Raw genomic sequence first — 25,661 nt, forward strand, 5'->3', positions numbered from 1 at the left:
GCACCGTGGCCGTGCTCTGCCATGGAGATACTGGGAGGACCTGCTGGTTTATGAAGTGGTTTTAGTCCCCTTGGGAAGAGTTTTAATCTGTCCATGAGGAATTTCAGTTGACGTGGGAGGGATGAGGTGGGGCTGGTGCTGCTGCCGTGAAGCGGGTGGCTCTCAGCAGAGATCCTGGAAGCGATGAGAGTCAGTAGAAAGATGACAGAAGTGTACGAGTTGGCGAGGACCTGCAGTGCAAATGGGGACTGTGGGAAGAGTTGTAGATTTTAACAATTAATCCTGATATGAGGATGACTTTGGAGCACCGGGAAAAGAGTAAGGTTGTGGAAGACCAAATAAATAGTAAATAGATTGTTTCTTCTTCGGAAAGGAATATTCTACAGGGGGGGACATGGACACAAGGGACACTGCAATTAATTTTGTGCTGGTTTTGGTGGCTTAGATCCCCTCTTTTGGCATGCAGATGTAGATCTCATTAAAGAACATGTGGTGCCCTACAAGGGCTCTTGAAGAATCGCTTGATTAAGAAAACAGTTTAAGCAAACTTGGACAAGAAAAGTGGAACAAAAGAAGCTTGGTGAGGACTCTGCCAGGACAGTGACTTTCCCTTCCAGTGATGCTTGGCTTTTTTTTCCACCAAGGAGCAATGTTTTGGCGTAAGCTGATGATGCTGCACGCCCAGAGAACAGCACCATAAATTCACCACTCTACTTTTTATGTTGTTCAGAACTACATCTCTGCAGCTTTGAGTCTGGACATCATGATTCAAACCTTCTTCCCAAATGGGAACTTCCTCTGAAGGTGCAGAGAGGCACCAAAGCAACTTTCCCAACTCTCACAACATACAGCATCTGCTCGGTAGGACAAACTGGTGAATCTGTAGGATTCCAGTCTTCCGCTGAACTTCCACCGTGTGTCCCTTCACATGCCAAAGTCTTTGACAGCGGCAAATCCAGCTGTAACAAGGATTATTTATTAGCTGCTGCTTTTTAGCTTCAGCTGTGAATGAATTGGGGGAAGAAGACAAGACTGAGTCAAAACTTCTTTTTTGTATGATGTGCTTGGAATAAACAACGTGCTTTGTGACTGCCATAAATAGCAAAGACCGGCATGAAGAAGAAACCCTTGGTCACGGGAGGATGACCAAGCTGAGGCCTTTCTCAAACCAATGGTATCTCTCCTTGCCTAACCCGTGCATTTCCTGCAGTCTTGTTCAGACTTCCAGATGCTTTTTGCATTCATTGCTGGATGAATTTCAACAACAGGTGGAATTGTTTGGTGTATTGAGCTTTTCAAACAGCTGTTGAGAATTGTTGTGGTCAGATGTCATCATCCTGGGAAGGATCGTAAGCCCAGTTTCTGTAGCCGTCTTCATAAACCCATTCATCTTGTTATGGGTAAATAGCATAACAGCTTTTATTTAAAGATTATCTTGCATTCAGGACTTTCGAGAGACCAGTGGGGTCCCTTGGAAATATGGAAGATTTAGAATTTAAAAGCTGCATGTTAAAACTAGCTTTGTCAGAGGGAACGGGTTTTTCTTCGTCTTGTCTTTAAAATGGCTCCATATGTCTCAAGGGTGCGGATTTAAGAGTCAAATCATGTGGGTTTGAATAAAGAGCATTTAGATGACAAAATACTTCTGAAAGCTCCCGCGAGAGCAGACACTTACCTGTATGCAAATAGGTATCATTTGACTTCTTAATGCCCAGGCCTACGGGATAACAGAATGAATGCAACTGTGTCGTGTTACTTAAAATTTCCCTTTAATCTACCTCTAGAAAGATGTGATGCAACAGAGGATTCCCTGGGGACCTAAATAGTGGTTGGGGCTTATATTTAAACAATTTTTAATAGATCCTAGGTTAGAAAAACTAAAATACTGTGGGCCTGTTAGTGTAGTTTCAGCAGTTCGGCTCTTTCCTGAGCTGTGCTAGTGCTAAGGCTGGCGGTAATTCCAACACTTGACCCCATGTTGTACATAAAGTGAAGCAGCACAAACACAGCTCACATTTTGCAGACCATAAAGAAACATTTTTCTACAGAAAAAGTGTTTTGGAGGTGTTAAGGGCTGTTATTAGTGCAAGCTGGGAAGGATGGATAAAACAGAGGTCTTGTTTTCTCTTTCCCTCTTTTATGCAAGTACTAATTAAAACAGCATTTGCAGTGAAAGTCATGGTGATCAGGGAAGCATAAGTGTGTCTGAAACTTGCAGGGAGTTCAGGAAGCTCCCAGTCACCAAATCAAAGGTGGATTTGACAGGTGAACAGACAGCATTTAGTAATTTAAATTGTGCTGTAAGAGTGTTCTGCTGGCACTTGGTGAAAGATACACGACATGAGCTTCAACCTTGTGCTCTTAAGACACAGGTGAGCAGTGTCGCTGGGTGTTGTTCTCCACCTACTGTAGATGTTCTGGTCCTTGCATGGGATAATCCACTGCTCCAAAATTGTTTGATATTTTGGTTATTTTATTGTCCTGCTTCGAGGTGTTTCACGACGTCCCTGCTGCAGCAGCCCCTGTGTCTCTGCAGGCCACGGGGTGTTTCTCTGTCCTCACTGGAGCCTCTAACATTGCAGTGGCCTTGTGCAAACACCTCCTGTGCCTATTTATTGTTCAACCATGTATTTTGGAGTTGCGCCATGGCATGTTCTGAGGCAACTTCAAGGCAGGTATGGGCTGGGCCACCTCCCACCATGGCAATAAGTGTGAGGGAGCTGGGCCTCAGGCATGGCCAAATGGGGTGCTTGGGGGTTTCATGGTACTTGAGGTGATGTCCATAGAGGTGTTATGGGGCACATGGATGCCATGAAGGGGTGTTTGTCGAGGAAGGGAGATGGGTGGGGCGGTGGGGCCTACCGTCTCGCCCGGATTCCCCTCACAGGGGTCCTGCCGCCCCGGGGGGGTCTCAGCCCCTCACAAGGGAAACGGCACCAAGACTTTTGTCTTGCCTCATGTGTGACTAAGCCAATCACAGCTCATCGGATATGAGCGACAGGCCTCCCCCCAATCACCAACAAAAGGCGCCGCCACCTCGGTACAGCAAATCACCGCAGAGCAGACGTATTGCTCCACCAATGAGCTTTTACGGCGCCTCAGAATAGGCGGTGAGGCGGGCCAAAGGGCAGAGTGGCAGGATGCTGTCGAATAGAAACTCAGGGTTGGGTTTAAACCATCCAATGAAAAAACCGCTAGGGGGCGGGCCTTAAGGTGGCTATAAAAGGCGCGGCCGGTGCGGGCGGCGGCTGCAGTTGTCACCGGCAGCAGCAGGGAGAGGCAGGGAGGGAGAGGGAGCTCCGATCCCGGGACCGTCACTCCCCGTTGGCCTCTCAGCGGAGCCCTTTCCCCTTCGACCACCTCCTCCTTCCCTGCCGCCATGACCACCACAACCACCTTTTCGGGCATGGACCCCAGTGGCAGGAACAGCTCCAGGTCCGTCGGGGAACGGCGGCTCGGGGGCCGTTGGGACCATCAGGGTGGTGGCGCTGAGGGCGTTCGCGGCGGGGCTGTCACTCCCCCTCGCCTCAGGGCCCGGGGACCTGGCCGGGGCTGCCCGGAGCGGCTCTGAGGGTGGGGTGGCGGGACGCGAGGCGCGATGCCAGGGTGAAGCTGCGGGCGCCGGCCGGTTGTGCGGTTGGTTTTCACCGTTTGCCGGGCGAGTCGGCCGGAGGCGGCGGTTGCGGCCGCACCCACCCGGGGGCAGCGGGCTGGCTGGGGGCTCGTCAGCCGCGCTGCCGGCGGGGAGTGGTGCTGAGGGGGCGGCCGGGGGGGGCAGGCCGTGCCCGTGGCCGTGCCCTGCCGCAGCTGCCCGGGGGAGGGGGGCGTGGGAGCTGCAGGGGTGGGAGCTGGCGAGACCCACCCCGGGCTGCTCGGGTGTGCGTGTGCGTCCCTGCCTCCTGCGAACAAAGAAGGGAGGCGACTCGCTACGCGGCCACGCAGCCACATCGCGGGTGGGGAGGGGGGGACACCGCACCCCTGCTGCCCTCCTCTCCCCGCCACCTTTCCCTCCCCGCGGCTGCTCACATCGCCTTTAGCCCTTGGCCCGGCGGAGCAGCGCCGGGGGCTGCCGCGTTCTGGGTGGGGCCGAGCGGGCTCTATTGTCTGCTCTCTCCGGCCTCCCCACCTGCCCGCTCCGCCGGGAGCCCGCGGGTCTGGCCGGGCCGTTCCCCGCTGGCAGGTCGGGTCCCGCACGCCGCTACGCTCGGCGGCCGCCGGCCCCTCGCTCTGCCCGGCGCGGCCGGTTCGGTGACCGGCGGGGGCGGCCCTTCCCCCGGCTCCGACCCTGCGGCGGGGCCTCGGCCGCGCTCCCGGGGGCGAACGGGGCTGGGAAGGGTGGAGGGGGGAAGGAGGGCGCAGCCTGTCTCGAAACAAAGAAAACTTGGCAGGTACGTCTGGGAGAGATGCACCGCGGCACTTTGTCGGGCACCCACGTTTCTGCAGGAGTAACAACTAGCGTGCAGGGAATCGTGTCGGTTTTTTTTATTTATTTTTAAACTATCATGTCCTTTTTCTGTAAGGTTTTGGCCTGACAAAGCAGATGCTTCCTGCTTGCATTTGGCTTTTCAAGGTGCGTTTTCAAACAAAGCAAAAAAACCCAACCAACCAACAACAACAACAACAAAAAAACCCAAAACCCGACCATTTACGGGAGTGCTTCCTGGATGGAGCTGTGGCTAAATTTTCAGTATGCATCACTGGGTATTGGGTGCGATTTTAAGAGAGTTCATTGCTCGAAATGTTAAATATGGCTTTGATAACCATGTTACATCATTTTGGGGCTGTGAGAGGCATCTAATAGAATCTGTCAACCTCTAGCTGAGGTTGACAAGAGGGAATTTTAACAGTTTGAGTGGTGGCTTTTTTTCTTCAGTTACCTCATCTGTTAATTTCATTAAGAGTGTCAGTGGAAACTGGAGTACTGGTTTCACTGCTCTGGTAAAATAAAGGTGATCTAAAATGTGGGAGCAAGCATTCCTTTGAACAGAGTGTTCTACAGATTAGTAAGTGCAACAGATGTAACTGAGAAAATAAACCTTCTATTCCAGGATGTTTCCTCTGAGAAAAAAAGATAATGAAATTATTAAAGACCATTGTACCATATCTCTTAATTCAGAAAGGAGTCAAAGCAAGTCATAAAAATGTCCTTGGATTCTTAAAACATATTATACAATCTACTGGGATCCTCCCATTAGCAGCTGCGTATTAGTAATTAGAACTTTGCAGAAGAATTTTGTAAGGAAAAGTAGTATGCTAGTTAAGTAACACTAAATGTCCACACCAAACACCTTTGTGAATTTTTCTTGCTGTTGTTTGAGCTCTGTAGACTGGAGTTCTGTGTTGCATCTGGAATGTAACAGGCACAAAGCCTCCAAAGATCTCGGTGCTATTGCTGATGGTGATGACATTATAAAATCAGACGTGTTCTTTGTGTTGGATCCCTAGGTTTGGTGTGTTTAACAAACTGTGCACTGTTATCTGTTGTGAAACTCTAATTTATTAAATTATTTGAAAAGCAGATAAAGTGTGCACCTTTCCTGGCTTGTTTTGGTCTTCAGAGTGCTGGATGTCTTGAAAACCCAGTTCTGTAGGTGTACTTGCATCTTTCTGGGTGTTGTTGCAGTTCTCGTATGACCATTTTTACTCTCCTAGCTTTTGTTGGGTTCCTCCAGCTAACACATCAGCCTTGAAAAGATCTCACACTTAAGAAAATAAGATCTGAAGGAATTTACGTTTCAAGATTCATTTTGCTGCTGTTAATTTCGGTTGATTTCTGCAAGATGGAAAGCAGATTATAATATAGCTCAGGAAGTACCAGGCAGGCGTCTTTTGTGTCTGTCTGATAGAAGATTGTTAGATTCAGCTTATACATCTGGAGCTTTGTACGTGTGTGTCTCCTAATAACAGTCTAATTTAAAACCATTTCATTGCATCTTTTAAGCCCAGTTCAGTACCATGCTGCAGGCTTGAGCGTCTTTTCACTGAAGCAAATCTAGATAAAGGCTGCAGCCCCTGTCATCAGTGATGCAACTGGTACTTTGACTTATATGCCAAACTTCAGTCTTTGTTGTGCTTCTAGTTTGAAGATGAACGTTCACCTTCACAGGGTTCTCTTAAAAAAGCTGAAATTCTACATGTCCACATCATTTTATTTTGTGACTCAGACTGAAGGCTGGTAGCAACAGCTCTTGTTGACACCAAGTGAAGCCGGGGCACAAGTAGAGAGCAGGAGCATTTTATTTTTGTAAGTGTCGCTGAAGAGGAGATACGGTGCCTGGACTGAGTGCTGGCAGGCAGCTTATGTGTCTAGTTCAAATTATGTGCCAAAGACATGACAGTCTGTGCAGTTTGTTAAAAGTCAATGTATAATACAGTCATCTTGCATAGTTTCCATTTGGACAGAGTTTATGTTGTGTGACTGCCTATTGCAAGAGCCAACCATGATCTCTGGGCTTATTAGTCTTGTTTTATATGCTGAAACGCAGCTTAGTAATGGTATATGCAAGGTTGTAAAACTCTCTCTCTTTCTCTCCAGAGTGCTGCGTCCTCCTGGTGGTGGGTCCAACTTTTCCTTGGGTTTTGATGAACCAAAAGAACAACCTGTGCGAAGGAACAAAATGGCGTCCAGCATCTTTGGAACTCCTGAAGAAAACCCACCTTCCTGGGCTAAATCATCGGGTAAGAATGTAGTGCTCTGTTTCCAGATCTGCTGACATGTGTTAATGCATTTTTTCTATAACATCAGCCTGCAGCTGCTGGTCTTGGATGTGTTGCAAGCAGATAGCTAAGAGAATTGTATTTTGGATGCTATTTCTCCAAGTTAATCGAGCCAGAGTAAGGCAAACTTGTGTCTTAGTATTTGTAGCAGCATTGATTAGTCTGGATAGTTCCAAGGAAGTTTAGCTTTGTGTTGTACTCGGAGCTGGAATTAAGCTTCCATTTCTGTGGAGGAGTCCCAGTGTAGATGGCCTTGGGACCCTTGTTTCCATCTGTTTCAATGACGCCCTCAGCTGCATGAGAAGCTGTTGTAAGACAGTAACTTGTGAGTTTTTATCTGAAAGACCAGGACTTCTTAGAATGGTAAAGCTTTAATTAAAAAACAAACAAACAAACAACTAAAAAACAAACCAAAACAAAAAAAAGATGCCACCACACACAGCCCAAAAAAACCCCCAAACCAAACCACCTAAACTTCCCCAAATCCCTGACTATTTGTGATCTGCTTTCCCAGTAAGTTTGTCTTGCAACCTGATTAGAATCAACCTCTGCTTGTAGGGACTAAGAAACCAGGTGAAATCAGAGACGGCTGCGAATCGTCTGGACCACAAAGAAGAAACTCAGCTGATGCAAACTGTGGAAACTTTGTAGATCCCAAGGTCAGTACATTAAGTATTATGAAGAGCCAGATAATGGGACGATTCACACTCTATGTTTGGCTGCTTTATCACCCGTATTCCCACAGTTGTAAGCATTGTACGAGTTGAAACCTCAATCTCGAATCTGTTCTTTCCTGAGGGTTTCCTTTTCCGTGTGATAGTCTTAGAGCATGTTGATGAAGGGCTGGATTTTTCTAAAAGCACCACTTCCTAGAGCTCTTAACTCTTCTCGACGAGACAGTAATGAAGTGGTGTGAAATCTACATTCAGCCATGTGTGCAATTGTGTGTTTTAACAGATTTTACAAAATACTTACCTACAACAAACTGTGTGGATCTCACGAAGGATTTGGTTTCACATCCCAACAAGTTACTTACCCCAGTAGCACAAATGCTTATTTTATTTCTGTTACTGTTTTAATAATGCCACCATGGGTGTTACTTTCTATAGAAACTGTCTACTTGGAAGCAATATGGAGCATGATTTGTAGTGTTAATGTGGAATGTATGATTACATTTAAAAACAGGATGAAGGGTAGTAAAGTAATTCCTCTGAACTTTGAAAAAGAGGAACCTGGGGTAGACTTCACTTTCATAAACAAATTCTAGAGGGGAAAAAAGAAACCTTGTTCTTTAAAGCTCTCCAGCTTTAGGTTTTCTGAAAAGAACCAGGTAGGTAAATCATTGATCTTCTGCCTCATGGGTTATAAACAGCAAGTTTTATTTTTGTAATTGTCATCAAACATCACAACCCATTTTTGTTATTAATAGGCGTTTCAAGCCACAAAACTGTTCTTCACAGAAAATGTCTTGTTCCAATTTAGCATATATAAGCGAGATTAAATTTATAGCTGCTGCCAGAGAAAACTGCTTACTCTAATTCTGTTTTCTACTTAATTGTGTTAAATACTGTGGTTCTTAACTTTGCAAACAGATTCTTCCAATGGGGAATACTTAAATTTTATGCAGTAGTTAGAGCTGCAAACAGTAAGAGGAGGAACTAGTGCATTGTAGCCCAGCCTGAGATTCTGGGTAATATATTTGTGTGAGTTTCTGTGCATTTTTATCCTGATGACTGCAGTTTCACTATATAATTAACAATGTAAAATCTGTGAAAGATAATAAAACCTTATGCCATTGAGGAGCCTTCACTGCTGCTGGAAGACTTTGTATATCTTTGTGTCAAGTTGCAGCCTGTGAACAGATTCAGTATGAAAAGAATGTTTAGCTGTTTATGTAGTGAAGGAAACTTTATCAGCAGCGTTGAAAAAAAACCTGATCTGTGTTTCACAAGTGCAGTTAAATATCCGGGATAGAACAAATGCACTTGGCCTTGCTAACAGATAAATGTTTTGTGTTGGAAAGAGTGGCTTGGTAGAAAGGAGGGGACACTGACCTATTGCTAATTGTTCACAGTACAGCTTTCTTGTCACTGCTGCTTAGCACTGACAGTGTTCTGGTTACTGTCAGTGTTGCCTGATGTAGGATGTGGTAAAGTGGTCTTGCCCACCTGCCTCCTTCACAGTGTGGGAATAACAAATATGCTGCATGTTACAGGTCATCAGGATTCCTTCAGTAGTATCTGTCTATTTAAACTTTTAGAAGTACATTAGGTAAATAAACAGTTGATGAAATTATATTAGTCACTCCATAAGAAGTTGTGCTTACAAACCCACAATATTAGTCTGTAGAAATATGTATGAGAACCCACCACAGCTCTCTGAAATCTGCCCTAAGAGCCTGTTGCTGGTCTAAAAGTACTTTGTTGGTTTTGCCACTCGAAGTGTTGCTAGATGGTGTGTTGTGCCCAACTGCCATGGTCATATGTGGAGTGTTGGGTACCCTCTTGATGGAGGGGGAAAATACATCGGGAAGTGTGAGACATAATGCGTTTCTCTCTCTTCTAGGGAGGAGATGGTGGTGGTGAAACTTCTGGTGAGTAACTCCTTCAGACTCTTCTATTAAAAGCCTTTTTCAGTTGGGTTCTTGAAATGGAAGATGATGTAGTATCTGTAAATGGCTGTGTATTAGGAGAGAGCTTGGGATTGTCCCTTAAATGCATCAAATCAATAATGTGACCTGACTTCTTCAGTGGAAGTGTGGATATGGCATGAAATGGCAGAGTGCCTTTTAGTCATCAGGTTAAAAGTGAGAACAGTCTTTCTCATTTATTTTGCCAGCAGCACTTGGTGTCAAGATTTAAGTACTAGAAAGCAAGGTGGATACAGTGATTGAAAGACTCTACTGCTGTTATGGTAGCTTATAATTAAATAGTACAGTCAACTTGATTTTAGTTCAGCTATTTACTTCTTTCCTATTGTTTTCTACAGCAAACACAGAAAAATCAAATCCAGCTACTGCATCTGCAGGTGTCTGCATTAACTTGCCTTTAAGTTCCTGTCGCTTTTTAAATGCTGATTTTTTTGCCAAGGAAGTTCATCTGCATACTGCAGATTCGATGTAAACAGGCATTTCCTCCAGCAGCATGCATGCTAACCTTGAAGTGTTTTTTCTAGCTCTGAGGCTGGAAATCTCTCCTTTGTGAGATCCCCTTAAGAATAGCTTCCTTCCTGATGAGAGGAATGTGTATGTTGACTGGGTGCTTTCTAAGTGCTGCTTTCCACAGCTGAGAGTTGTGGGAGATCACTGAAGCCATTAGCAGTTCCATGGCCTGAAAAGACTCCTGCTGGGAGGGTGACAGTTTTTCCAGAATGTTTTTAACTACCTCTAACTGGTATCTGTTCCAAAAATAAGTCCCACTTCTTTAGCAGGTTGCTTCTAATCAAACTATGCAGGCTGCTTCAGTATTTCTTTCCCATGCCTGTCTGATCTTAATTAGCGCTGTAGGCATTTACAGTTTATGCCTTGAGTAGGAGGATGTGGTTTGATAACACAAGTAAACGGATCTAAGGGCTCTACTGCTTCTCCTGGTACTTGTTTAAACCAGCTCAGCATGGGCTCGGCTGAGCCAGCAACAAGGGGTGGGATGGGAGGAAGCAGAAATAGGGCTGCCTGGAAAGTACAAAATGACATTCCTGACTTAGAACAGGTTTCCCTTTTCACAGATGTCAGATTTGTTGGCTTTTGGTTTGTTTCTGGTAGTGAAGGAAGTTCTTATCAAACGTGTGCTGGGAATTGGTTTAAAAAACCAGAGCGTTACTGGAAGGTAACTGGGGTTGTATACTGTTGTGGCCATGACTGAATTAAATTTTTGGAGATGGCCAAGCTGAAATAGAAATGACAGGCAAATATTTGAATGTTAAGTTTCCACTGGTGGTACTCAGGGAGTAGAAAGTTCCTGGAAATGGTGTCTGTGAGAGATACCTGAGAATCTTGATAAATTACTTTCTACTGTTGATAGCTTTGGGGTATCAGAGCTTGATGGAGCGTGGAGTTGTACTGAGCTGGCTGTGTCCCTGCTGCACTGGCTATTCCTGCTGTGTGAGGTGGCGGACACGAGCTGCTGAACACCCCACATGTGCTTTTGTACTTGATGTTGTGGGGCTTGAAAGGGGCTGAAGGAATACACCTTCCAGTAAAATCCACCTGCTTACAAGTGCACAGCATAACTAGATTCTTAAATGTTTATTCTTTTGAATTTGGGAATTATTTTCTGTATGTAACTGATTATAAAACCCAAGTCAGTGTCAGTTGGGGTATACATATGTATTTAACCATGCCTGTCTAGGGGAAGAAAACTTGTTCCTTTTGCAGCACTGTTCTCGTGTCCCGTTTGGAAGCTGCAGTTCCTTTCTGTGCATCCAAGTCTCCAATGGTTTGCAGTATACTCAGTTGAAAATGGTTTCAGAGACTATACCCTTTCTGTTAAAGGGAAGACTTTAACATTTGATGTGATCCTGTTGCATTTACCACTTTAGTAGGTTAGCAAATTTATGTATACCTTGATTATTTGGGAATTTCTAATGTGTGTGTATCAGCTGGCTACATGAGCATCTAAATGCTGTAGAAACTTCCCCAAAGGAAGGTGGAGTCTGGTGTTTGGTGGCCAGCTCATGGCCCTGAGCACCGTGCAGCACTGGGGCTCAGACAATGGAGCATTCAGCCCAGTCCCAACAGCGGGCACGGCCGCGGTTCTCAACATGCTGAGTAAGCAAGCGCTGGTACAACGAGCTACAGAAACTTAAAGCTTCAAACTTTGTAGTAACTTTTGTTCAGATGTGCCTGGGGGTTGATGAATCTATTACGAATTATTTCTGATTGCATGGAGACTGTACAAAGCTGCTGGAGTTCTTTGTAAGCATGGATACAGGGGGTTCGGTGGACACGGTTGGGTTTTCAGTGTTTCCGATAAAATTCTGTATCAAAGTTTATTTAAAAAAGAATAAATGCGTTGCCGCAGGACTGGAGCAAAGCTGCTCCTGTGTGTAGGAAGCTAGCTGAAGAATAGGAAGCAAAAGGGTAGGGTTGAGTGATTGCTTTTCAGGTCGGAAAAAATGAGCCATGGTAAGTGATGCTGTGACTACTTCTATTCAATACCCTCATCTGTGACCTGGAAAAAGTAATGAACGGTGAAGTTTCCAATTTTGTTGGTGATATTAGCTCTTTCAAGTAGCCAAATGTGCTGATGGTGAGAAAATCTGTGGAAGGACTCGAACAAGATAGGCAGGTAAAAAAGTGGCAGAATAATCTTTATGTAAGTACAACATAATGCATCTGGGGAAAAAAAACCCCTGACACCTAAACCATGCAAGTCTTGTTCAGCTCTGCACAGCAATTAACTTCCAAAATCTGCCTTGTGTCTTATTACCGAAAGTTGTCTGAAATGTTGGGAGATGCCAGCAAAATGTTGAATATCATCAGAGAGAGAATGGGAAACATCTTGAATTGTGTCCTTGAAATGAAAAGAGCAGAAGGTTGTAGTGGAGGTAGACATACATAATTATTTGCTACAGTATCTAAAGTGCTTCCTGTGAAAAATTCCTTGTGTGTCCTGTCTTCACTTCAGAAGTATTTAAGATAGATTAAACTGTCATGTGCCTTCCCGGGAATGCACAATCGGAGCCTACCCATGCATGGCTGTTCCCTAAGTCGTCTCTGTGAAGCCTCAGAAGTGTCTGTCAGATCCTTTTCCCTCTAGTTATGAAATTGGAAAGGTAGTTTAAATCTGAGTTCTTGCTTACAAGCGCTGGTGCTTCTGTGATTTGGTTTCCGGCACCTGCTCAGACTTGAGTTTAAATTGTCATAGTCATATGCTGACTAATAATGTGTACCAGACTTAAGCTGCTTGTCATTAGCATTAAAAAAGAATTGCTGGAGTCCCCTAATAGCAGCTGAGTCAATGTGGCTCTGGAGTGCCTGGAATTGAGCTGCACAAGGGATCAGAGTTCATCTGAAAAACACTTCTGAGGGCTGCAGTCCGGCCTGCCTGGGGAGAACGGACAGGAGCTGAGCTTCTGTCGGAGCCAGGAAACATCTGGCTTTCATCATCCACTTCAAACACTTTAAAAGCTTCTTTTCTTCTAGAAAACACTGAGGCTGATGTAGAAGCTACCCCAGGTCAGAGTGAAGAAAAATCCCTGCCTGCTGCACCTGTTCCCAGCCCAGTAGCACCAGCACCTGCACCATCCAGGAGAAATCCACCCGGTGGCAAGTCCAGCCTAGTCCTCGGTTAAACCTTTCCCTTCCTGACTGTTCTGAACTCGTGTCTGTTTCTTTCCCCCATGCTTGTGAACTGCACAACTTGAGCCTGACTGTACATCTCGAATTTCTTTCATTAAAGAAGCACTTTATGTACTCCATCTTTTTTTGAGATCAAGGGTTTTTTTCCACTTCTGTCCTGTGTTTCCCCCAGATCTGCTGGAAGTGACATGAGTGTTTTCTAGTGATAGACTTGAGGGAAAGCTTTATGAAGTATAGTAATGTCATTCAGAGGAGAGTAGATTGGTTTTAACTGTGCTTAGAGGGTTTTTGTACTGAGACTTTGGTTGTTTGGTTTTTTTTTAGAACCCCTTAGCTTTACAAGGGTCTAGAATCCCAGTTAAACTGGCCAGCAAACAATCAGCAAGAGCAATCCCTTCCTCCACATGTGGGATTTGGGGATCTAAAAGGCTTCATTGACTGCATGTGGTAAATGCCTTGAGCCCTCCTGTGCCATATAAATCATAAAGTGGTTAGTGTACACCATGCTGCCTTTAAGACAAAATAAATCCTAATACTGGACTACTATGGAGCAGGGTATGTGCCAAATAGAGGGCTGATGACCAGAGCCGCCTGGCCTAATGCGAGGAGGAGATTTATTGAGACTTTATTCGGTAAGGGTGGAGTGGATCATATAAATAAATAACAATTACAGGGCATTTTTTTACAACTGACTCAATGCTGTGCATGATCATGCTGGTGCTTGACCATGAGGTGAAAATCTCATCCTTTAAAGTGTGTGTTGTAATTTCACAAAGCTGGACTGTTGCTTAAAAGTAAATAATATAGAAATTTTGAAGCAGTGTTTCCTGTGTGGGTTTTATTTCACGGGTTTGGGTTTGCTTTGCTTGCAGTTGTCTTTGTCTCAGCCAACCTGCCCCGTTCTCACAGAGCTGGAACACAGCGGAGCAGGAGAGTTTATACCTGACTTGAGGTCACCATCACGTGCTGTCTTCTGAAGAAAGTGATTTAGCTCTTCATTTTTATCTTCTACATCAGAGAAATTTAGAATATGGTTTGACACATATAGTTTGTTTTATCCTAAGTGTGTTTTTCTCTCAAGAAAATTGAGGAAATGAAAGTTTAGTTTCATACACACACAAACAAAAATATATCTATAGACTCTAACAAGGGAGGAGGTGGGAGACCAAACTGTAAAGTTTTTCTGTCCTGCAGAGGATCTGCTGCACAGTTTGTGCAAACTGGTGTGTCTGCTGGAGAGCCTGTGCCTTTTCCACCCTCCTCCTGGAAGAACTGGTTGCTAAAAACACCCCTGTTTTCCAGATAAGTTTTGGGGAAGCCTTGGCCTTAGGTGCTTAACCTATAAAACCAGATTTGCTCTAACATGTTCCTCCTCTCCCACATCTGCAACGGTGTTCCTTAGAGCTGATAGAGATTGCCGTGAGGCTGCCACATGGAAATGGCCTGGGAGGAGGAAAGTGATAGAATTATATTTCCTTTGCAAGCCCCAGAAACCTGTGGAACTTGTTAATTTATGGTTGCTGAGATTTTGGCCGAGTGAAGCTGCCTTCCATCCGCCCTCCTCTGCCTCTGAGCGTGGCAGCCACAGCCACCGTTCACTCAAGGCGCCTGGAAGCGTGAAGAGGCTCTAGCTCATCTTCCCACCCTTTCCCAGTAAGCCCAGTTGCCCACTGAGCAGTGGAGCGCCGCCCACGCTCATGCATATCGGTGCCGCACGGGTCCGCCCCGCTCCCGCGTGTGTGATGGAGCTGCCGGGCGCACGCAGGAGTGCAGGCAGGGCGGGCAGCCCGCTGCGGGTGCTGGTGGACATGGACGGCGTCCTGGCCGACTTCGAGGCCGCGGTGCTGCGGGGCTTCTGCTCCCGCTTCCCCGGGGAGCCGCGGGTGGAGCTGGCGGCACGCAGCGGCTTCTCGGTGCGGGAGCAGTACGGCCGCCTGCGGGAGGACCTGGGGGTGAGCGGCGGGTGAGCACGGGGTTTGCAGCCGGCGGGGAGCGCTGCGGGGGAGCTGGAAAATGGGGAGGTTGTGACTGGCTGACAAAACTTCCTCCCTCCCCCCTTGTGCGCTGCTGTGAGCGACGGAAACCGCATCGACCGACTTCCCAAGCAGAGGGAGGGAAGGGTTGGTGGTATTTTCCTGTTTTATTTATTTATTTCCCCCAATTTTAATTTTTTTAATGGTGTGCTACAAAGTTTTGATTCATGCAAACGGTGTTAATTTGTGTATTAATATAATAATTAGTGACTTTCTTTGGATTGCCAGCCCTTTACGCAGAGGTGTGTGTGCGGGGATTGGCGTTGAGTGATTCTATCATAAAAATAGCTGGAAAAAATTTGTTGGCTCGACTATCTTAAACTTATTCTTTACCTACTCCTGAGCTTGATGTGCAGCCGTGGTCATAACTTAACCCTAAAGCTCCCTGCAGTTGTTAATGTAGCTCTGTAGCAGGATAAGAAATATAAATGTTATATATGGGGTTTGTGCAGCTAATAAAATGCTGTATGTATGTAATTCTCTCTGCATGCTCTGACAAGCAAAGTGCACGGTAGGTGAACTGGTGGTACAGCCTACATCTGTGCAAATTGCTGCTATTTTTAGTGTTTGCTAATGAATATCAGAGACTTTTGCAAGGCAAAATTAGAAATACGGTGAATCCAGACTTCACGCTTCCTTCTGGTTGCCACAGGACAGCAAGGACTCTGTCAGAAAGTGGAGTGGATGCTGATCCAGGCTGGGCCCTGCACTTTCCCTGAGAAGTTCATTGCTAATTTCAAGATTAATGAGAACTTGCATTCTGTTCCATAACGAGGTGCAGGTGTCTGCAGCAGCGTGATGGACGAGAGAGCTGCATCCGGGCAGCATTTCCACAGGCTCCAAACTGACCGACCTCTATGACTATTGATGCTCAAAACTTCCCAGAGCTCGTAACTTATAGGCAATACGCATTATTTGGTTATCGTTTTATATAAATTACCATGATTTATTGCTTAAGTGAGTATCCTTTACGTGAATTTCATTTAGGTGTACTGGGACAAAAAGAATTGCAGGTAATTTAAGGGGTCATAGCTTTTATTTGTTCTTATTTAGCAGGTCTGATCTGTCCTGAAAGCTGTGTTCTGTTCTATTTCTGGCATTCCCATTCCCTGATTTGGTTCATGCTCATCCTGTTCCTTAGGTGTGTCAGTGAACGAACCAGATAACTGCTTTGAGTCCCACCCAGACCAGCAGCAGCAGCAATCTCTTATCTTATTGTTCGTTATTAGCATGGCTTCCTAAGGAAATCAGGTTTATGTCGTCGTGTTGTGTGTCTGTCTCCTTCAGTAACCTCTGGATCTCTGGGCTGGTTTAGGTGCATTTGGCAGAACAATAAAGCTTTAAAAATTCGAAGCTCCTTCAGGTTTTATGTAAATACCACAGCTGGTTAAAAATAGAGACCTTGTTAGTTCTGCCGGGGCGGTACAGGGTGGCTGGGATGCAGAATTCCCGCAGGAGGAGGTTTCTCCTCGTCCCCAGCTGCAGGAAAAGCTGCTTCAGCAGCCCAGACACTGATAATTTCTGCATTGGCCTCTTACCGAGTGTCGATGTTTGTTAGTGCTCGGCAGGTGCCTCTTGAATCATTACTTTGCTTTATTTTTTGATTGTAAGTTGATAATTAATTTCACATTGTAAAACCATTTCATTTACAAAGTATTTTGCCCAAGACTTTCTTTACTGTATTTGTCCATCTGGTCCCCAGCAATTTTGCTGATGGGGATTTATCTCCCAAGAGTTCGGGATGTGTTACCCGGCCCCAGACAGTTTCAAAGGAAGATTCAACATCTCCAGTGGTGGCAAGAATTCCTAGAATTACTTTAAGGATTGCAAATGGGAAAGCTTAGGGATAGATGTAATTATTCCAGTTTTGAATCTAACTTATTGCTAGTGGAAATTAGAAATGTTCAGCAATGATGGGATGAGAATGAGGAAAGAAAATTGGTTTACCTTATTTTTCTAGCAGCTTTTCTTTTGGACAAATGGCTTTTGCTTTTAAGAGTCATCAACTATCTTTTTTCCAGTAAAGCCAGACTGTTTTGTGACGTGGTGGAAAGCTGCCAGTTTCTGCTGTCTTGCTGCCGGCTAAAAGGGCTTTCAGACACAAACCCTGGTTCTGTAATTCAGTCTCCTTGGGAAGAGCTCCAGGGAGCTGTTGCTGCGATCAGTGACGCTTTGCACGGGAACAGAGATCTGGGCAGGTCTGATCTGGACTCCTTCACCTCTTCTGATTTGCATGTGAAATCAGGCAGCGCTTCCAAATTTCTGGCTGTTGATTTATGAGCATTTGTTAATTAAGATAGCTGAACGAGCACCGTGATCCGCGAGACTTGTTTAATGCCGACTCCTCCTCATTGCTGCTTAATTGAAATGGTTTTTACGATGATGTTCTGCTGGTGATATCGAGCAAGGAGACCATCAGCTGGGCTGTAAAGCAATCTTGTACAGTTTCTAAGCAAAGGCTGCCAGCTTGCCTTTGAAGAACACTGACCAAGTTTTCCAAACTGTTGAGTGCACAGCAATGTACAGCTTCATTGCTTGCGGAGAAATGCCAGCTCGGCACTTCTGAACTTCCCTGTGTGACCCTGAGGAAGGTAAGATTTATACGTCTTAGGGTAGAAGAGATATTGGAAGCTTAACCTCTCTGCCTGAGAATGAAATTTAAGCTGTTCCAGCTCCATTCTGACTGAGTTTCATTCGGGAGTTCTGGTACTTCAGTCTTTTGCAGTTTTGCCGTTTAGCAGTTGGCCTCTGGGCCTTTTGCCTTTTTTTGGTCTTTTTTGCTCTGTGCCTGGGATCGCCTGTTTGGAACCAGGGTGCTCTCCTCTCCTCTCTGGGACTGGCTGCTCGGCGCAGATGGAGTTTGTGAGGAATTGCATCGACTATCACTTTATGTTTGATACATTTAGTATTCTTATATCGTTATTATTACTAATATTTATTTATTAGTATTTTGATATTTTATTAAACTTTTTCTCTCAATCCACAAGCTTCTCCCCTTTCGATTCTCTCCCCTGCTTGGGGGGTGGAGGGGTTTGCTCCCCGGGGTTAAACCACAGCGCTCTCGGAACCCTTTGCCGGCTCTTACCCGCGGGTAACGGGACAACTTGTCATGCAGGGAGCTGGGACCAAAGCCCGGGCATTGCTAACGTTCCTCCTGTCTCTTGCAGGATAAGGTAGCCAGTGTCTACGAATCGCCTGGCTTCTTTCTAGGGTTGGATCCAATTCCAGGAGCCCTGGAAGCCATGCAGGAGATGATCCACATGCAGGAGTAAGGACACTTTGCACTCTACAGCCCTTTTCCGTTGTCTTATGCGCTTTCCCAACTGCTAATGAAAGCTGTTTCTTTCCAGCACCGAAGTCTTTATTTGCACGAGTCCTCTCCGGAAATACGAGCACTGCATTGTGGAAAAGGTGGGTGAGAATTTATTTTACTGGTTTTAATGCTGTTTTTGCAAGGTATTTCTTACTACCCACGTTAGAATCATTAATTTATAAAGATTCTGTCTAAATAAGGAGCCTGAGATGTTCTGAATGAGGCCAATGCTGAGTTACGAGGCTGTAGCCTTGCAATTAACCCCGTTTGCCACCAGCATGAGAATGGAGGGGGTACTTTAATCACTGGAATGACTTGATGAGCACAGTCCACGTGTTCTGGGCGAGCAGCCAGTGCCGCTCGCAAACTGACAGCAACGAGGCACGGCGAACGCGGCGCTGACTGACAGCACAGGTTAAATCAGCGTCCTGGGCCACAGCCAGTCTCTGCGGCGGGGATTTGTAGGCACAGATGGAGGTTTATGGGAGAAAAATTGCCATACTGACTTGAGCAATGTGCACAGCGAGCACAGCAGAACTTTCTCTTCTTTCTTGCCTTTGCAGTATAAGTGGGTAGAGAAACATTTGGGACCTGAGTTTGTGGAGCGGATTATACTAACCCGGGATAAAACCGTCGTGTCTGCTGACTTGCTGTTTGATGACAAGGATACCATTAGAGGTTTGAAAAGCCTTTGCAGCGCTCGCTGTTAGCTGGGGAGGAAGGCCTCCGGCTGACCCCAGCTTTGCTCCCTTCCCTCCCCAGGCGCGGAGCAGAACCCGAGCTGGGAGCACATCCTGTTCACCTGCTGCCACAACCAGCACCTCCAGCTGCAGGCTCCGTGCCGGCGGCTGCTCTCCTGGGCCGACGACTGGAAGGGCATCCTGGAAAGCAAACGCCGGCAGTAATGCAGAAAAAAATGACAGGAGGCTGTGCTGTTCCCACTGCCAGGGGAACAACCAGCTCATCTTGGCAGGGAAACCCCTTCCCAGGGCTCCCTCAGCCGGGCAGGGGTTGGTTATAATAAGAAATGAGCTGTCTGTGACACGCTGCAGAGCCGATTCCTCTGCAGCTTTCTGGAAGTTTGCTCCGCATTCAGTCAGTTAATCTCTGTAGAGTCGTTTTGGATGTTTGCTGTTGGTGAAACGATAAAATACAAGCAGTTGTGGGTTGGTTTTGTGTGTTTCTAACCTCGCTCCTGTTTGATCTGGGCTGACTGGGGTTGAAGGGGAGAGAAAAAAGAAGTAAAGCTCTGAAACTCGAGCAGGCGCAGCGCGTGGGTGTCTGTCAGGGAGCTCTGTGCTCAGCGGCCAAACCCATTTAAATGTTATGTATTTAGCCACCCTGGCTTTGGGGTTGCCTTTTGCATCGTTGGCTGATAATGAAAGGAGACCAGGCTGGCTTCAATTTCTGCTCCTGTGCATGAGTAAGAGTGAGCAAAGGCTGGGCTGCAAGTGCTGTGGAGAAATATTTATAAGCTTACACAAAACTGTTTACACAGCATTTAAGTTAATGTTTTATTAAGAGAAGGTTTTACAAGACAGCCGTTCTCGTGAACCACAGTGCCACGAGCCCCTTTTTTTTAATTTTCACCTTCCTCACCCGTGGTAATGAAGGAAAAACAGCTTTGCACTTTCCGATTTATAGGACAGCTACAACCTGCCCTGTGTAGTGATTTACTAGCTGGGTGACTATGCCGTGATGATAGGATGACATATTTAGTACCAAAGGGAATGCAGCAGGATTGCAAACTGCCGGGGCAGGGTAACACCTTTGTTCTTCTGCAAGAGTAATAAAGTTTATGTGACATTTCAAAATCATTTGAGTTGATAGGGAAGATGAGAACTGCAGTAACAGCAGCCAGGAGCTGGAGGGGATATAAGTTGCCCAATAACCCAAGTAGAAAAAAACCCCTAATTGCTGCGAAAGGTTATTTGTGCAAACTGGGTGCTGGGCTGCACTTGGCAACCTGCCCTCCAACAGCCACGACCTCTTTTATTTTAAATATTTGCCTGCAGTTTTAGCTGCATGCTTGACATGGTAGTGCTGTACCATCCTCTATTACCTAAAATCCAGTGCTAGCATGACCAATTTCCCTCTTTAATGTTGTTCTTGACGCACTCTTGACCTGCTGAGCAGAACGTGGAGGCCTGGGAAAAGAGGGAATCTCCCTCCCGACAGCTCTGCGCTGCTCTGACGACTTCAGTCCTTGGGGAGAGGAATCCCCACGGCGGTGTGCTTGCTCAGGTTCCTGGCCTCCTCCACTTGCCGCGGCGTGCAGTAATCCTCCAGGAAGACGGTTGCCAGGTTGCTGAGTCTTCTGCTGGCGGAGAGGGAGAAGCGCAGCATGCACTCCACCACGGGCAGGGCCGTGGTCTGCTGGCGCGACTGCGGCGTCGTCAGGTACATCAGTGTCGTGACCGCCGACATGACCGTCTCCTCGTTGGAGCTGGACAGGCAGTTGATGATGGGCTCTACCCCATTTGCTTCCAAGATGTAGTCTTTGTTAGCTCTGTCCAGGCACAAGTTACAAAGACCACCTGAAACAGCAAAAGAAAACATCTGACACATGCAAGACAAACTTCTCTTCACACCCTCATCTTTTTCATACTAAGATTCAGTTCACTCCTGATCCCCCGTTTTTTTTTCTCCTAATACAGAAATAAGCATGCAGATTGTCTGTGACATTTGGACGGAAAATTCTTAATGGCTTCCTGGGCAATGTTTTCTTGATTCTTTCCAGAAGTTTTTCCACCAGAACATTCCTCCTCCTGTATGTCATTAGAGGGCACTGTCCTGCTGGACATAACAATGAAGAATTCCAGAATCACTTAACTCTAACAGAGGCTGGAAACAGCAGTTTACTGCAGGTGTTTTAGAAGAACAGAGACAACAGTACTAGTCAAGATGCAAAATATGTTCGTACTTGAAGCTTTTAAGATGCAGCCACACCCTGCTGTAGCTCAGCCACAAAGCTTAAAAAGGTATTTATTATAATCTCATGGAATCAGTCATAATTAGGATCTGACCCCTTAGCTCATGTTCAGACCATGGGGAATCACCATAAGGCAGTTCCTCAGAGGACTATGTGAAAAATTTCAAGTATTAAGAAGACTGGTTGTCAACATTAGAATAATTACATTGGACCTGTACATTATACAGGGCAACAATTAATGTATTAACGAGTGTTCATCTGTAGGAGAGGTTTTGTTAAAGTCATTCATCTAGTGTTTATTTACAGTCTTTAAAAATAAATCCTTTCCAGAAAGCATCATTTTTAAGCACAGCAGCTCTATTGGGATGAAGGGGAGACACCTGCCTCCTGCCTCTCACCCCATTTCCCACAGAATGAGGCTTCATCAGCATTGCGTGCATCTGTTCTTGTGGCACAACCTACCTGCCTCTCAGCTGGGAAGATTAACCACCAAATAATTCAAAATGTCAGCCTGTCTGAGGGTGCTGAGGTGCGGCCCTTACCCATGGCGAACTCCACGAGGGTGTCGCTCTCCTCAGTGAGCATGTCGAGGAACAGATCCAGCACCTGCAGCTGCCGCAGGTACTCGTAGTTTTTGGGGTCATAGGCGAAGTTGGCCAGGTTGGCCAGTACCTGCTCCTTGGCCTCTGCAACGGAGAAACATCAGGAAATGAGGAAACACGCTCGACATGAGGAGAATTAGCCAGCAGTGGTGCCTAAGTGTTACCTGAGCTGTCTGTCGCCTGGAACTCGGTGACGAGCGCCTGCAGGTACTCTAGCCGCCCCAGCTCCATCCCGATGCCCCCAGCTCAGCCACTTAATGCCCGGTTCCCTGTGAAAACCCCCACAATCACCACTCCCCACCTCACGACCGGCCCCGCCGCCGCCATCTTGTGGGAGTGGCGGCAGGAAGGGGCGGTGGCCGCCATCTTGTGGGAGTGGCGGCAGGAAGGGGCGGTGGCCGCCATCTTGTGGGCGTGGGATGGCGGCGCTCCCGGGGCCCGGTGGGGTGTTTCCGTCCCTGTGGACCGCGTAACCTGTTACCAGTTAAATAAATGATAGCTAAATAAATAAGGGATGTGCTCCGGGCTGTGTTTTGGTGTGTGGCAAAGCTTTGGCGTTCAAATGCTTAGCTCCTTGTCAGAGCAAGTCTTTTACTCATAAAAATCTTCGTCTACCTGTGCTTTTTTTCCTGCTCAATTTGAGGCGCTAGGGAGAGACGCTGGAGGGTATGAAGGTTTAGTATTTATATGAGATTGCAACTCATGGGCTAAAGGACAACGGAAAAAGATATTTTCTTTGCATTTTGTAAAACGGCAAAAGGTTTAGAAGCTGAGGGAAAAGATAAAGCGAGGGGACAATACACATAAGGTGAGATAAATTACCTGTGGGGGAAGAGAAGCCAAGGAGGAAGGAATCAACAAACAGGTAATTCCACCCAGATTGTACAATGGCCTAAGAACAAAGCTGAGCAATTACAGATCCCGGACCAGAGCGGTTCCAGTGAAACCATTGTGGTTAAAAGTGCTGCAAGTGGCGTCAAATGTGGTTCACGTCAGGTAAATGTATAAGGTAAATGTCCATAAGCCTCATAAACTGCGGGTGAACTCCGCAGAAATTTGCGTTGCTTTTATTGAAGCAATTACATACACATAAATTCTATAGACTGGGGAACAGGTTGCGAACTGGTGTTGCCGTTTGTATTATCACAAATGCAGCTGATTTTCGTATAAAGCAAGCTGAACTTGGACCAGTCTGCCCAGGACATCAGTGACAAGTGTTGGGCTGATAATCCCGTTTCCCCTAAAATAAGCCCTACCCCAAAAATAAGCCTTAACATGATTTTTCAGATTGCTTGAAATATAAGCCCAACTCAAAAAATAAGCCCTACTTGCAGTTCATTTTAAAAATCAATTTAAATAGTGTCCAGGCAGCTATATGTGTAAAAAAGTAATATGTTTTGGAGCAAAAATTAATATAAGACTCTGTCTTTTTTGGGGGGGAATCAGGGTTTCTCGTACCACACAGCTGGATGTAGTGATATATCTGCCCATGACCACATTAAACAGCAGGATGAGCAAAGAAGCTGCACCGAATACTGTGATGCTAAATCTTTTAATGTTGCGGTGGTGTGGGAGGACAGAATGTGGAAGTGGAGGTATTTATTTATTTCTACCTGATATCAAAGTGTAAGCAACTGTGGTAGCAATTGCATCTTGTATCATAATTATCAGCTGGAGACAGTGTGTATATGCATGAATGAAAATGAGTATGAAAATGATCAACAAAGGTGCCATGGACCTCTTCTATAGTAGAATGTTTATTATTAGAATGTGTATTAACAAATTTCTTTTAACCTGTGCCTTTGTGAGTGTTGACACTAAAGCCACATCTGTCATTACACAGAAAGTCAGTGACTAATGGGAGAAAGCAAACATAGCTAGTCAATGCAGAGACAGGCGATTAAGGATGTTGGGATTGACTAAATAGGGCTGAAAAACAATATTTAAAGAAGAAAAATGTGATTGCTTCTACTTGTAAGCAGTAGGTCTGTGGTCAGTCGGTGTAATTTTGCATGCACAGGAAGACCTTTGTCCCCCGGCGCGGTGTTTGGAATGGCTGGTGTCTGCTAGCTGAGTTTCATCTGCAGGTCACACCGTCCAGCGTCACCAGGAGAAACCCCTGGACGTGTCCTCCATGCCCCTTCCAGCGCTCATCTTGCCTCGAGTTTAACTGCAGCTGGTTGAGAGATGTGCAGAACGTTTCACACTGAATTCACCGTGTTGGAGCTGCCCGCTGGAGCAGTTTGCCCACAATCACCCTCAGGTTGTGCGCTCCTCAGAGGGTTTCTAGAGTTGCAGACCGTGCCAGCGCTGCCTACATGACCTGTTTTGAGCTGGCTTAATGTGGTGAGCTTGTCCTGATCGTCCAGATCCCTTGGCAGGAGGCAGAGTTGCCTGGGGTATGTAACCCTCTTACTCAGGCTGTTTACTCACGCACTATTTGCTGTATTGTTTAATTATCTGAATGCTCCAAGCACTTGCTGGTTGCCAGAACAGTTAGCACAGAACGGGCTGGTCCAGCCGGGGTATTCGCAGCTCCAGGGGCCGGTCTGGTGGCATTGATATCACGCCAAAGTTAGAATTCCGTGAATTTTCCTCTCTAGTAGTTACCTTTCTTTCCTTGTAGACCTTGCCAGGCCTGCAAACAGAATGCCAAGCTCTTATTTTAAGTGATTTTTGCACTTCTGAGGTGTTTGGGATTGTAGAAGTTTACTGTGACCTTTCTTCGGGTTTTTATTAAACTTTTCCAAGAATTACATTGGCAGGGTATCTAAGGCTATTTTTTTTTTTTTAAGGATCACAATCTTGCAATATTTCAGCATGAACTTCCTGGTGAATGTTCCGCTGCAGTAAGGAAAGGTGCTTGTTGCAAAAACGCTTATCTTGGCGAGGTTAATGATACTTTGAATGATAAAGGAAACACGAAGGGTCAAGTGGGGACGAGGGGAGTGATGAACACTGATTTCTGGCATTTTTTACTTGCTCTGCGCCTTCTCAGAGGTTTGTAACCTGGCTGAGGTGTTGGTGTTTGTGCATAGTTAAAGCCAGGGTTAAGTTACTGTCTGTAGGGGTTAAAAAAACCTGCTTCATGGGGGAAGGGGTGGTGGTAATTAAGCTGTGGTTGCCTTGTGTAATGCGATGACCTTAAGCTAATGAAAAGAACTTTTATTGCTTTATTTTTCTTCTGGGCCTCAAGATTCTTAAGGACTGAGTGTTACTGCTCTGTCCAATAGCTCAGGGAGGATATTTATTACGCTGTAGCAGGCTTGGTACGCACAGTCCCTTCAGCTGGGCTTTACCAAGCTCAAGGCAACTTGGAGTTCAGGTTGAAAGAGAGATAGGAAGGCTGTGGAATAGGAACGGGGGTTAGTTTTTGCTGTTACGGGGGCTCAGACATCTTAATTCCCTGTGGAAACACAGCCTAAAATGTTACCTCTCCTCCCTCTGACATTTCTTTCCAGCCTCGTGGGTCACTTCTGAAGGGTCTGTGGAAAGGAACGGGAGGAGATAACGCCATTTTTGGGCGGTTTAGATTCTGTAAAGCTGCTAGGAAGGTTTTAGTCAACAAGATGAGAAACATTGAAAACAATGGATTTGTGAATTCATTGTTTTTCTTCCCACAAACATCTCTCCGCCTCTGCACGTGAGTCCTGGTGTTGAGCCTGGGGGTATCAAAGAGCAGTGGTAAATTCTGACGGGTTGTAGCTTACACCATATGTTGCCTGTTTTGCCCTGGATGTTTGTATCGATGGGAGGATTTGGGACA

At 45.9% G+C, this 25,661-nt stretch overlaps 3 protein-coding genes across 3 annotated transcripts; 2 read left to right on the forward strand and 1 right to left on the reverse strand.

Annotated features, from left to right (window-relative positions):
• Positions 1 to 3,262: 3,262 nt before the first annotated feature.
• Positions 3,263 to 13,134, forward strand: JPT1 (Jupiter microtubule associated homolog 1). The gene is made up of 5 exons (XM_080356266.1): positions 3,263 to 3,435; positions 6,536 to 6,678; positions 7,276 to 7,376; positions 9,283 to 9,310; positions 12,860 to 13,134. The coding sequence occupies exons 1-5, from the start codon at positions 3,380 to 3,382 to the stop codon at positions 13,006 to 13,008; spliced, it is 477 nt and encodes a 158-aa protein (XP_080212392.1). The 5' UTR covers positions 3,263 to 3,379; the 3' UTR covers positions 13,009 to 13,134.
• A 1,623-nt stretch (positions 13,135 to 14,757) lies between these two features.
• NT5C (5', 3'-nucleotidase, cytosolic) lies at positions 14,758 to 19,551 on the forward strand (the record flags this gene model as incomplete). Its single annotated transcript, XM_080356738.1, has 5 exons — positions 14,758 to 14,967; positions 18,216 to 18,316; positions 18,399 to 18,459; positions 18,925 to 19,039; positions 19,124 to 19,551. The coding sequence occupies 5 exons, from the start codon at positions 14,758 to 14,760 to the stop codon at positions 19,264 to 19,266; spliced, it is 630 nt and encodes a 209-aa protein (XP_080212864.1). The 3' UTR covers positions 19,267 to 19,551.
• Positions 19,552 to 19,868: 317 nt separating this feature from the next.
• On the reverse strand, positions 19,869 to 22,226 carry ARMC7 (armadillo repeat containing 7). The gene is made up of 3 exons (XM_080356431.1): positions 22,060 to 22,226; positions 21,836 to 21,979; positions 19,869 to 20,898 (listed from the first exon to the last, which is right to left on the reverse strand). The coding sequence occupies exons 1-3, from the start codon at positions 22,124 to 22,126 to the stop codon at positions 20,561 to 20,563; spliced, it is 549 nt and encodes a 182-aa protein (XP_080212557.1). The 5' UTR covers positions 22,127 to 22,226; the 3' UTR covers positions 19,869 to 20,560.
• Between the last annotated feature and the right edge of the window lie 3,435 nt (positions 22,227 to 25,661).

The sequence above is a fragment of the Nesoenas mayeri genome (assembly GCF_963082525.1).
Source record: "Nesoenas mayeri genome assembly, chromosome: 19".
Lineage (NCBI taxonomy): Eukaryota > Metazoa > Chordata > Aves > Columbiformes > Columbidae > Nesoenas > Nesoenas mayeri.

Bases quoted from the DNA above. Each gene is read 5' to 3' on its own strand.
- ARMC7 (XM_080356431.1), bottom strand. From the start codon at position 22,126: ATGGAGCTGGGGCGGCTAGAGTACCTGCAGGCGCTCGTCACCGAGTTC. The intron at 21,980-22,059 runs GTAACACTTAGG...TCTCCGTTGCAG, and splicing joins CCAGGCGACAGACAGCTCAG to AGGCCAAGGAGCAGGTACTG. The intron at 20,899-21,835 runs GTAAGGGCCGCA...TTGCTGTTTCAG, and splicing joins CCTCGTGGAGTTCGCCATGG to GTGGTCTTTGTAACTTGTGC.
- JPT1 (XM_080356266.1), top strand. From the start codon at position 3,380: ATGACCACCACAACCACCTTTTCGGGCATGGACCCCAGTGGCAGGAAC. The intron at 3,436-6,535 runs GTCCGTCGGGGA...CTTTCTCTCCAG, and splicing joins AGTGGCAGGAACAGCTCCAG to AGTGCTGCGTCCTCCTGGTG. The intron at 6,679-7,275 runs GTAAGAATGTAG...CTCTGCTTGTAG, and splicing joins TTCCTGGGCTAAATCATCGG to GGACTAAGAAACCAGGTGAA.